Source organism: Theropithecus gelada, chromosome 8 (assembly GCF_003255815.1).
Source record: "Theropithecus gelada isolate Dixy chromosome 8, Tgel_1.0, whole genome shotgun sequence".
Lineage (NCBI taxonomy): Eukaryota > Metazoa > Chordata > Mammalia > Primates > Cercopithecidae > Theropithecus > Theropithecus gelada.
Window position 1 is genome coordinate 27,858,037 of NC_037676.1, and position 13,182 is coordinate 27,871,218.

Below are 13,182 nucleotides of genomic sequence, written 5' to 3' on the forward strand. Positions count from 1 at the left end.
GCCCTCTGGGTAAGAAAAGTCACCACCTTCCTTTCCATTATCTTTGAGGGACCATGTATACTTTGTGCACCATATTTTCTCTTTCTTTGTGAGGGGTGGGAGGAAGACCTCCACCAAGATATGACAGCTGGATAAACGGTATGACATAAACAAGGAGTAGCACTCATCTGCTCCAGCCATCCCCACTACTGATGTGTTCATCTGGTTCTTAACTGATGTGGCTACAAAGGGAGAATAATTAATTATGCACTGATTTGCAAGGGAGAAAAATATTCTATTCATTTTTCCTACCACGTTTACTGACAAGCTTTTGCAATTGTTGATCCAAGTACTCCTGACGTTTTGTTAATGCATTTAGCCATTTTCTACGAAGTCTCTCTAAATCTCGATCCTGGAAGCAAGCAAGGAAAATCATGTTCAATGTAATGTCAAGATAATCTATCTGAAACTGAAGCTCCTATCTTAGAACCTTACTCTGCTATGCCTTGGAAAGGTAAGGTAGTATATAATAATTTATTACTACCACCAGTTGACTGCGCCCATCATTCAAAACAGCTATTTTCAGAATTTAAAGCATTATTTTCTTGAACAGAAAGGGCATTCTCAGGTATCCAGAACCAATTTTATTTCTAATGGCTTGGGGGTAGAACTTTAAGCACCTGCAACAAAAATCTTCTAAAAGTTCTCTTTGCTGGATAAAACCCACAAACAGGACTCAATAATCTTCCAATATGGCTGGGCGTGGTGGCTCACACCTGTAATCCCAACACTTTGGGAGGCTGAGGCGGGTAGATCACTTGAGGACAGGAGTGTGAGACCAGCCTGGCTAACACAGCAAAACCTTGTCTCTACTCAAAATATAAAAAATTGCCCAGGCACGGTGGCTAACACCTGTAATGCCAACACTTTGGGAGGCCAAGGCAGGCAGATCACCCGAGGTCAGGAGTTCGAGACCACCCTGCCCAAGATGGTGAAACCCCATCTCTACTAAAAATACAAAAATTAACCAGGCATGGTGGCAGGTGCCTGTAATCCCAGCTACACGGGAGCCTGAGGCAGGAGAATCGCTTGAACTCGGGAGGCAGAGGTTGCAGTGAGCCGAGACCGTGCCATTGCACTCCAGCCTGGGCAACAAGAGTAAAACTTCATCTAAATAAATAAATAAATAAAAATTAGCTGGGCATGGTGGTGTGCACCTTTAATGCCAACTACTTGAGACGCTGAGGCAAGAGAATTGCTTAAACCTGAGAGGCAGAGGTGCAATGAGCCAAGATCACTCTACTGCACTACAGTCTGGGTGGTAGAACAAGACTCTGTCTCCAAAAACCAAACCAAAACAAAACAAACAAAAAACCACTTTCAATTTATGTACCTTGGAATAATCAGACAAATCCTTTAACTTTTGTAACTTCTGCTTTCTATCAACATAGGCTCTCGAAGACATGTAAATGCTTCTCTCACTTGTTTTTGTGCATTTTGTGGGGTAACAGGTAGGGGAAAAGGGGACAGGGGTTGTCATTAACAGAATAACAACCTACCAGCCAACACCTACATGAATACCAATCTTACCTCATTTCCTTTTCTAATAAGGTTACAAGACTGGGTAGGTCAGTGGAATGCTGCAGATACAGTGTGTCTGGACTTTACTAGGGCACTTAACCAAATAGCCTATGACACTATTGTGGACAAGATGGAGAAACACGCGATACATCTACTTCAGTGAAATCACAGAGGACTCAAATATCACATCCAAAGAACAGTGATTAATGTCAGCTTGAAAAAAGTCTCTATTGTTGTGCCATAGGACTCTGTATTTAACCCTATCTGATACAGTGTTTTTATCAGCAACTTATAGGAAAGCAGACATTTCTATCAAATTAGAATGATGTAAAACCAAGAGAGTGACTACACAGATGACATAATCAGGCTCCAAAGAGCCCTGACAGTCCTGAACAATGACTAACAGATGAAACTGCACAGACAGAAACAAAATCTTTAGAAGGTTAGGAAAAGAAAGTAAAAAAACAGATTCCAAATGCTGTATGATCCCCGGAAGTGGGGAAGAAAGATCTGGCTTAAAAAATGCAAAATACAGCCGGGCGCAGTGGTTCACGCCTATAATCCCAACACTTTGGGAGGCCGAGGCAGGTGGATCACAAGGTCAGGAATTCGAGACCAGCCTGGTCAACATCGTGAAACCCCGTCTCTAGTAAAGATACAAAAAATTAGCTGGGCTTGGTGGCATGCACCTGTAATCCCAGCTACTCGGGAGGCTGGGGCAGGAGAATCGCTTGAACCCGGGAGATGGAGGTTGCAGTGAGCTGCAATTGCACTATTGCACTCCAGCCTGGGCGACAGGATGAGACTTTGTCACAAAAAACAAAAATATGCAAAACACCTAGTGCTGACTGAAGCTCAGATTGACACAACTATAATAAGGGCAACGAGTGGTGACTCACTCAGGACAGAAAATGTCCAGGAAAGAGCATCCGGAGAAAAGGATCTTTGGGGGCCTGGCTGGGGAGCTCCAGGTTTGGAAAAGGATCTCAGTCACAAATGATTTCCCACTCCTAAAACACTTTACGGTCTATGAAACAACACTCAATGTTCCCTACTCTGTTTTATTTTAAAACAACAAAAAAAGCAGTATGAATTGTTTAATCTTTAAATAACAGTATAGCCAGATCCAGGAATGTGTAATTACATACTTTAAACATGCTTATTTGAGATGAGATTAACAGGTGCTAAATTACCTGGTAGCTGTCCATGTCTTCCTCTTCCTCCTAAAAGAAAAAAAATACATTACATAGAACTGAATTATTGATTTATCCAAGAATCAGGCTATGCTAAGCAATCTGACTCTTTACTCATAATTTATATTTTTCAACTGAATTAATATACTATTTCATCTCCCACCTACCCACTCCCTCACTCTGGGTTTTACAGTTGTCAGGAAGTTGGAGCCGCTCACAGAAGAGTGAAGAACACTCATTTGACCTTTTCGGGAACCAGTGCAATGCTCTCCCTGCTGGGTTTATAGTCCCACTCACCAGGGGAAATCAAACACCTGCTGGCAAATAGTCTTTACAAGCCAGTAGGGGGTTTCTCCAGAGGGGTGGGGTGATGTTGAGGAGTTAATCACTAGCAGGCACTGTGGAATCTGTGGAGGCAGAGACGTTTTAACCCTCAGCTTGCCACCTACACCAGGGCAAAACCAGTAATACAGTTCGATGCAATGATTCCATGAAAATGTAAGACACAAAAAAGGACAGCAAAGGTAAACAAAGAGGTTCACAGAAAGAACTGTTCACAGAAAGTAGTTTTCGTACAGGTTCCAAAAGGCACTCTGGTCTGATTTTGTCTTTCAAGAAGAACATAACAGGCATAGCAACTTACATGGAAGGTCTCATGCATTCTGGGGGTTCTGAGCGGTCTAATTTTGACACATCCAATGCCAACAGACAATATACATTCTTCCATCAGTGGTAAAGTCCCAGATTCCTGCACTGACTTCACTTCGACTTGAACTCTCCGGGACTGCCCCTGGGTCACAGACAATTTAGAGTCTTAAAATCAGTTTCTTGATTTCCAAAAATTTGGTTTAGAGAGACCCCTACAGGCTGATGTTGAGAAAAATGTTCAATTTGGACACTATCACCATACCTTATTGTTAGTTTTTAAATTTGTATTTTAATGCTTAATTAGAAAAAATCATTTCCCTTTTAAGTGAGCTAAAAAACAGAATATATGTTTACATATTCTTTCAATAAGAAGTAACATTAAAAAAATTCTAACAAAGGAAATGCAAACAGTTGGCCAATAAAAAAGTTCAACTTACTGATAAATAAATACATCCAAATTAAATTAAAGCATGATACACCTGTATTTTCACTTCCTAAATTGGCAAATATATTTTAAAAGGGGAATTTCCAATAATGCCCTACATTTATGAAACAAACAATTTCATACACTGTAAGTGGGAATTTAAAATGGTGCAAGTTTTCTGCAAGGCAATTTGACTTAAAAACATATAAGTTCCTTTAACCCAGCAATTTGACTTTCTAGAGAGCTAAGTAAATAATCATGCATATACACAAAAAATCTTAAGCACTTTTAAGAACAAAAAATTAGACGCAAATTGAATGTATAGTATTGGTAACTTTAAATTGTTAAACATATAATAAAACACTATACAGTTGTTAAAGTATTACTGTAGAAAAACATATGACTTGCTAAAGAGTAAAGCACCAGTAAATATAAATATAAATATAATATCAGTAAATATAAATAAATCAGTATCAGTAAATATCAGTAAATATATTATGTATATAATTTGTATATATAATATATAAAATATAATTTACTGATATAGCAGTATATGTCATAAATACAAATATATTAATTGTATAATTATAAACATAATAATCAGTAAATACAAGTATGACTGTTTAGACTGTTTATTGCATGGGACTTGGTATATATTTACAATGAAGCAATATTTTAAAAGAGAACTCACAGTATTCCCAAATTACTGACTTCGAACTTGGTTTATAAATTTTAGAAATGTAAAATAGCATTTGAAAAATGGAATTTAAATGTTCAATTGCAAGTCAATTACTCTTGCCCTCTTCCATCAGATTTTAGTTCCCAAGAGCTCTGCATGATCAGGAAAATCAGCTAAGGCAACCAATGATCCTATCAAGCTCCATTTGAATGGATGGGATACAGATGTTTTCTGATTTAGTATCACCAAGGACTAAGCCTCAGATACTTTGTGGGAAAAGTCCTAAAGAAAATATTTTAATAGCCTAAACAGTTTTGTCATTTCAATTAGCTACCTTTTATTTGCTTAGTTTGCCTAAGCACTTTCCAAAGTGATCTATTTTGAATCTGTGCCTAAGTGTGAAGGGTGAAGTGTGCACTTTAAGGGAAGATTCCTAGGGAGAGGGAAGAAAAGGAGAGAAAGGATCCGGCAATGGTTTACTGTTCCACAGAACAACTTTTAAAAGTACACTTAAACTATTAGAACTTCTGTCACTGCTGATATTTGACCATTTATTTCTACAAAAACAGCACTTTTCACTTGGTTAAAGTTAATCAGTTGTCCTCTGCCACCTTCCTGTTCAAGAACAATACAACCCAATTTTCAAACATACTACACTCAAATGAGCCTAGCATTCAAGGCCCTCCGAAACCAGCTGCCACAAGCTTCTGCAACCTCTTCTCTTCTGTTTTCCAGCTCTTTCTCCACATGACTTTTTATCCAAATGGACCTAATTTCTGGCCTCTGTGTCCTTAGTATCATTAAGTTGGTGCAAAAGTAATTGCGGTTTTTGCCATCATGTAATAAAAATCCTTTCAGAACTTGATTTTTTCAGCATCAAGGTAAAGAAGCATATCCTTCAAAAAGTCCTTTCCTGACAAACCAACATTTCTTTGAACACTTTTAGTAAAGGGTGTCAGAAGTCTGACAAATACTTAAATATCCAATTTATACTAAATCATAGAAAATTATCCAGTCTTGCCTTCCAGTAGATGATTTTTCTAAGGCTTCGAAGAAGACATATATATTTTTTTAACAGATGCCCAGAAAAAGATGTTCTTCACACCCTTAAGAATTCTATTTTATGGCCGGGCACGGTGGCTCATGCTTGTAACCCCAGCACTTTGGGAGGCTGACGCGGGCAGATCACTAGGTCAGGAGACAATCCTGGCCAACACAGTGAAACCCTGTCTCTACTAAAAATACAAAAAAAAATTAGCCAGGCGTGGTGGCGAGCACCTGTAGTCCCAGTTACTTGGGAGGCCGAGGCAGGAGAGTGGCATGAACCTGGGGGATGGAGCTTGCAGTGAGCGGACATCGTGCCACTGCACTCCAGGCTGGGCGACAAAGCGAGACTTCATCTCAAAAAAAAAAAAAAAAGAATTATATTTTATGTGTATAACGCATGCTTTAATTTAAACTAATCTCCTTTCACTTTGCTAAAATTTATTTGCTGGGGTCAGAGAACAAGTGTTTATCATCCTCCTCCTCTTAAAACATTCCAGAACTTAAACGTTTAAGCAAATGTTCTCTTTCCTTCAATTTTCTCTATTTTGCTTTGAAAGCTTTCTACGCTCATTTTCTAGAGCGATTCTAGTGTTCTAATGTTTTAAAGTATGGAAACTCACAGAACATAGCAGTCTCCTAAACAATGCATTAAGGTATAGCAAAAAAAAAAAAAAATTCCAAATCCTGTATACAAATTAAATTAAAAATTTCCCTGTTGGTTGGCAGCACAGACTCTGCAGATGCACGTGGGGTTACGTGGCCACTACCATATTCTTCTCTGCTCTGTGGATTCTGGCATGTGTATCTACCCAACTGTGTGTACTTAACACCTGGCATGTCAGGCCCTATGCTTTAAACACGCATCTCTCTTAATCCTCACATTAATCCTATGAAGGTGGTGTTATCATCATATCTACATAACAGGCGAAGGCGAGAGGTTATTGAACTTGCTCAGGGATAGACAGCTAAGACACTGGAGAGCCAGAATTGAGCCCAAGCATTTTAGAGTCTGAATGCTGATTTTTTCTGCCATGTCACATAGCTTCTCCTTGTCTTCCTAAATGTTCTAAAGCTGTTTGATATGTTTGGCGTACGTCCTACAAATCAATTCTAAGTTTTCCTTTAACCTTTTTCTTTTACCTAAACTAACAGAACTAGTTTTTAAAATATTATAAATAGCAATACTTGACTGAGAGCAGTGACTCACACTTGTAATTCCAACACTTTGGAAGGCCAAGGCGGGAGGATCGCTTGAGCCTAGGAGTTCAAAACCAGCCTGGGCAACAAAGCGAGACCCTGTGTCTCTACTTTAATAAAAGAAAAAAAAATTTAATAGCAATACTTGTGACACATGAGATAGGAAAATTTTAATGTAAGAAATGGACTCAGTCAGTCTAGATTTCATTATTACCAACATTTCTGCTAAAAAGAAGCCAATATTAAGCTTTCTGGCACCAAAGAATCTAATATAAACATTTACGATTCTGTTACCTGCCGAAGCTGGAAGATTCCTCCTGTTGGGACATCCTTAGCAGAAATCACTTCTACAGGGCAGTATTCACCATTCTCATTCTGTTCCAAGATTTGAACCCAGAATTCCAATTTCCTGGTCACTTCACTCCATCTAGGAAATAGGTGAAGTTCTTGGAAAATCATACATTTCTATTTCATTACAGGCAGCTTAGGGTCCTACACACATAAGAATTAACAACCAAAATGACCTCCAAACAGCGTAATTCAGAATGATCTGCAGTTCAATGAGCACCATGCATGTACATACTGGCAAGTATAATGGAAAGCAAAGTTAAACTCACAGTTTTGGAACTAGAAACGGCTCCTTTACTTTGTTCAAAAAGATGTAATGACAAATCTATTTCAGAGTCGTTACTCAAAAACTGGAAATTCTAATCGGATGTACAGAAGCAGCAAGTACACAGCCATAAAAAAATACAACCAAATAAAATCACGTCCCTTCCAGCAACTTGGATACAGCTTGACACTGTTACCCTACGCAATTTAACACAGAAACAGAAAAGCAAAAACCCCATGTTCTTACTTATAAGTGGGAGCTAAACACTGGGTATTCACGGACAAAAAGATGGCAACAAAAGACACTGGAGACTCCCAGGGGTTGGGGAGCAGGGAATGAGCAAGGGTTGAAAAACTACCTACTGGGTACTATGCTCACTACCTAAGTGACAGGATCAATCATATCCCAAAGCTCAGCATCACACAATATACCCAGGTAACCAACCTGCACATGTACCCCCGAATCTAAAATAATTTGAAACTATTAAAAAAAAAAAAAAGGAAAAAAAAAAAAAAGCAAATACAGGGGTTGTCTTTTCATAGATAGACAAAGGTAGTACCATATGCTTCAGTGATTTGCCAAGTATTTTTCTCAGGTCAGGAAGAGAATCAAGAAAAAAATGTCAAATGTCACTTTCTAATTTAGTATTTGCTAAACTATCTAAATGCAAAAAAGTCTGGTTTTCATCTCTAATTAGATGAAAAGCACAAACATATGCAATTTCATTCATTCCCTATTAACACTTTCTTTTAAGTCCACAAAGAAGCCTACCTCTTTCCAACACTGATGCCACTCAGAGCTATGAGCTAAAGACAAAATGTCAACACTAGAGTGAATCTTGATCCATCCTCTCTACAGCTGATTAATTAGAAGTAATTCATAATAGTAAGTCACTATTCTCCAAAATTCATTTCACTGTTTCTTCTTAACCAGCTACAAACTGAACTTTCTTCCCTCATTCTCTGCAGTTCACTTCCCTAAGGAAGTTTAATTGTGTCATTAATACCCTGGAGACACCGCCATCCCTCCAGGGAACACTGGTCATGCTCAGGAAATAGTAACCTTTATAAATGGCAGTACTAATTTCCAGCAATTTTTAAAAATTCTAAATGGAATCTGGCCAGGCATGGTGGCTCACACCTGTAATCCCAGCACTTTGGGAGGCTGAGGTGGGCGGATCACTTGAGGTCAGGAGTTCAAGACCAGCCTGGCCAACATGGTGAAACCCCGTGTCTACTAAAAATACAAAAATTAGCCAGGTGTGGTGTGCATGCCTATAATCCCAGCTACTCGGGAGGCTTAAGCAAGAGAATTGCTTACTCCCAGGAGGCAGAGGCTGCAGTGAGCCAAGATCGTGCCACTGCACTCCAGCCTGGGTGACAGAGTGAATGAGACTGTCTCAAAAAAAAAAAAAAAAAAAATTACATATATATAAAAATGGAATCAGATGAACATCTAATATTCACCTGTCCCGAAGACTACGTGTCTTTGCTTGGATGATTCCCAAATCCCACAGGGCAGGGTTTTTCCGGGGATCATTTATCTTATGTCCATATACTTCGATTGCCAATGCTCCTTCGGAAAGATGCTCGATAAAGTCTTCAGTGATGTTAACAGAAAACTCCTGAAACACAATAGCTAATTACAGAAGAGCAAACTCTTTCTGGTAATCTTACGATTGTTTATACCAGACATCACATACTTAATTATATCAGGGAAAAAAATAGAAAACGGAACGTTTTAGTTATACAGAACTATCATCTAAAACCCATAATGAATGCTCGGATGGCAAAAGGTTGACTTTAAACATAACTATAAGTCTGAATTTTTAAAAACTTTTCAGATCAAAAGTCTAGTATGTAAGACCAGCATTGTATTCTATTTTGTTAGCAATACTTTGGGAGCTATTTTTAAAAGCATAATTGTATAAAGTATTACAACACTGATCTATAATGTGTTGATATAAAAGTTATATGCAATAAGGTAGTGTGTTGCAAAAACATTTCTTCCCACTTTTTAGAAAATTAACTATCTCTATTAGGAAAGAAACAAAATAAAAATCATTAGCACCAAAAAAAGACCTAATTTGTAAAAATTCTCCCAGCCTATCCATCTTTATAAGATAACATATGGCAATTAGGATTTAGCTCTAAAACAGTTTATTAAAGAAATCACAGAACCTCCTATCTCTGTTGTTGTCTCCACCTCTCTATCTATCTTTAATGCACTAAAGTATTTTGGTTTCAAATGGATTAGAAAGAGGACTCTCTCTTGAAAGAGATGAAATGGATCAAGTGTGGTGCAGGAGCAAGAAAGACTGGGGGACCCAATAGTCCACATTCTGCTGGTCACCAGCCACAGACAAACCAGTGAAGAACTACTTTGGGCAAAATGACCTCTCTGATTTGTTCGTGTTTTCAGCTGGGAAGGAAAGAAAAAGAAAAAAAAAAAACAAACCACACACACACACACACTATCGGCCAGGTGTGGTGGCTCATGCCTGTAATCCCATCACTTTTGGAAGCTGAGGTGGGCAGATCACTTGAGGTCGGGAGTTCGAAACCAGCTTGGCCAACATGGTGAAACCCTATCTCTACTAAAAATACAAAAAAATTAGCCAGCGTGGTGGGCGCCTGTAATCCCAGCCACTTGGGAGACTGAGGCAGGAGAATCGCTTGAACCCGGGAGGCAGGGGTAGGAGTGAGCCAAGATCATGCCACTACACTCCAGCCCGGGTGACAGAAAACAAAACAAACAAACACAAAAAAATGCACTATCAACAAAGACAACTGCGGTGAGGATCCAAATGAAGGAATAACAAAGAGCTTCACAGAGCATTCAGTGCTCAATAAAGTTAGTTCTTCTGTTACCTATGTTCACTTTCTCTAAAATATGTTTCTTAACTGTTTTAGATAATTTCTCCAATAATCTAATATAGGACATAGATTTTCTTTGGAGAAGAATATGCATATATACATACACATGTATTTGTTTCTCACGCAAAAGCTACCTTTGGGTTGTGGAGGAGTATAGATGCATTGACGCTTTTTACTCAATCCCCACACTCTACAGAAACTTCTACAACACATATACTGGTACAATTATTCAAAGAAACAAGGGTCATTTTCTGTTTTGTTTTTACATAAGTAATCTAAATGCTGACCTACTCTGGAAAACAAACTCACATTGCAATGATCAAAGACAACCATGCAGTGCGGCTCTTTGCTGACGGAAGATGAGGAGGTGTCCACTTCAGGAGCGACAATCACCGGCTCCTGTTGATCCCAGAAGCTGTATTTGCAGAACACAAAGTGGGACAGATGCTGTGGCAACCCAGTAGCTTGGAGGATTTTAACCTGAAGGAAAAAGAAGGCTGTGTGTTTTGAAACCCAAGGGTTCCAACAAGCACTCGGAGTCAGAGTTGCGGGTTCCAGTCCCAGGTCTGTCACTAATTTAGGTGCTTATGTTTATGTTGGCCAAATCCCAACCACCCTGAGACTGGACTTCTGCATCTGGGAAATAGCGGTAGCAATTATTATGTTTAGTGAGAGGGTGGACGCAGGGTTACAAGGACCTTGACTACAGAGGTGGACGTTGTAAAGTCTAAGAACATTTAAATGTTAGTTTCTCAGAATACAAGAATCATCATCATCAATTCAGATGAAGAAAGATCTCAAACATCAGCACTCTTCAATGATATGAACTTGGCCAACCACAGATATGCCATAGAACAGAACAAGATTGTCAGGCACAGCGAATGAAGAACAAAATCAATGTATGTGCCAAGAAACAACAAATATTAAGGAAAGAGCAAAACATGGATTTGATATTTTGAAGTATAAAAAGGAACAAGGTTCTCAGCTGAAGATTTTACACGATACTACAACATTGTTTGGGAGAACTTAAAAGCACCAGAAATGTATAATTTAAAGATGTGGGGGGAGAAGGAAGGGAAGTGAAGATGGTGAATGTTGACCATTTTCTGCACCGTTTATGGAAAACCTTCCCTATGCAGATTTGCGGGGAAGGTGTATCAAAGGAAGCGTGCTCTGGACCAGGAGGGCAGGGCGTGGTTGTAACAAAGTGCAACTGGAGATACATGTCTAATCAGACCCAAAGGCCCCAGAAGAAACGCCTATAACAGTTTCTAAGCAGCCAAATATTCTCTCTTTTTTTTGAGACGGAGTCTTGCTCTGTCGCCCAGGCTGGAGTGCAGTGGCCGGATCTCAGCTCACTGCAAGCTCCGCCTCCCGGGTTTACGCCATTCTCCTGCCTCAGCCTCCCCAGTAGCTGGGACTACAGGCGCCCGCCACCTCGCCCAGCTAGTTTTTTTGTATTTTTAGTAGAGACGGGGTTTTACCGTGTTAACCAGGATGGTCTTGATCTCCTGACCTCGTGATCCACCCGTCTCGGCCTCCCAAAGTGCTGGAATTACAGGCTTGAGCCACCGCGCCCGGCCCCAAATACTCTTAATATTTCTTTTGGTGGGCAGCATTAGATTGATTTTTTTTTTTTTTTTGAGACAGGGTCTTGCTGTGTTGCCCAGGCTGCAGTGAGTGGCACAATCATGGCTAACTGCAGCCTCAATTTTAAGGGTTCAAGCGATCCTCTAGCCTCAGCCTCCCGAGGAGCTAGGACCACAGGTGTGCATCACCATGCCCAGGTCATTTTTTTTATTTTTAGTAGAGATGAGGTCTCACTATGTTTCCCAGACTGGTTTTGAACTCCTAAGCTCAAGTGATCCTCCTGCCTCAGCCTCCCAAAATGCTGGGATTATAGACATGCCTGGCCTGGGTTGATTTTTAATTTGGAGTTTTTGTGATAAACTGCGATATTCTAAAACTTCTCCAACTATAAAGAAAATGAAATCCTGAAGTCAGTTAAGCTAAATTCTGACTTTATAACTGATTAAACCAATTTTCACATGACTGAGCATTCATCATAAATGATATTTTTCACTTGGTCACTTTCTGCATGTTGTATGATTTAATCTACCTCCGGTAAATGTATTTAATGAAAATAAATCTGAATATATGACATAAGAGTTCATGTAGTTCAGAAACCACAAACATAACCTTAACATTTCAGGCTATAATCCCAGCACTTTGGGAGGCCAAGGATCACTTAGGTCAGGAGTTTGAGACCAGCCTGGCTGACATGGTGAAACCCCATCTCTACCAAAAATATAAAAATTAGCCAAATGTGGTGGCACATCCCTGTAGTCCCAGCTACTCCCGGAGGCTGAGACACAAGAATCGCTTCAACCCAGGAGGCGGAGGTTGCAGTAAGCAGAGATCGCACCACTGCACTCTAGTCTGGGTGACAGAGAGAGACTCTGTCTCAAAAAACAAACAAGCAAACAAATAAAAACACATTTCGGGAAGCATTGATAATGACACACAAAACTACACAAACCAGATAATTTTATTTTCTTCCATACCAGACACACCAGCAACAAACAGGAACCCCCATTATAATTCATCTTTTCTGTGATGTCAACAGGAGTTTGAAACACCTAGATAGCTACTTCCTGACAGGCTACAAAAGACAGACTGGCTGACATATTTTATTCCTCCAAACCAAACTGAGCAAACAGTACTCTGCAATTAATTTTTCCACCAAGTTTTTAAAAACCATCATTTTCTCATTGTTTTTAAATATTTATCTTATTAAGGTGCAGCAATATGGCATTTGGGAAAATTCCAAGATGTTGGAGTTACTTAAAATAAATAGAATAAATATCTCGGCCGGGCGCCGGTGGCTCACTCCTGTAATCCCAGCACTTTGGGAGGCCGAGGCAGGCGGATCACCTGAGGTTGGG

The 13,182-nt window shown here is 39.5% G+C and overlaps 1 protein-coding gene across 1 annotated transcript in view; it reads right to left on the reverse strand.

Annotated features, from left to right (window-relative positions):
- Nucleotides 1-13,182, reverse strand: part of KIF13B (kinesin family member 13B) — a 194,979-nt gene that overhangs the window by 57,696 nt on the left and 124,101 nt on the right. Inside the window, exons 22-27 of the mRNA XM_025394677.1 lie at nucleotides 10,547-10,717; nucleotides 8,828-8,985; nucleotides 7,043-7,175; nucleotides 3,397-3,543; nucleotides 2,754-2,783; nucleotides 292-391 (exon numbers count right to left, since the gene is read on the reverse strand). Coding sequence (XP_025250462.1) covers nucleotides 292-391; nucleotides 2,754-2,783; nucleotides 3,397-3,543; nucleotides 7,043-7,175; nucleotides 8,828-8,985; nucleotides 10,547-10,717 — 739 coding nt within the window. The remainder of the gene's footprint in view (nucleotides 1-291; nucleotides 392-2,753; nucleotides 2,784-3,396; nucleotides 3,544-7,042; nucleotides 7,176-8,827; nucleotides 8,986-10,546; nucleotides 10,718-13,182) is intronic.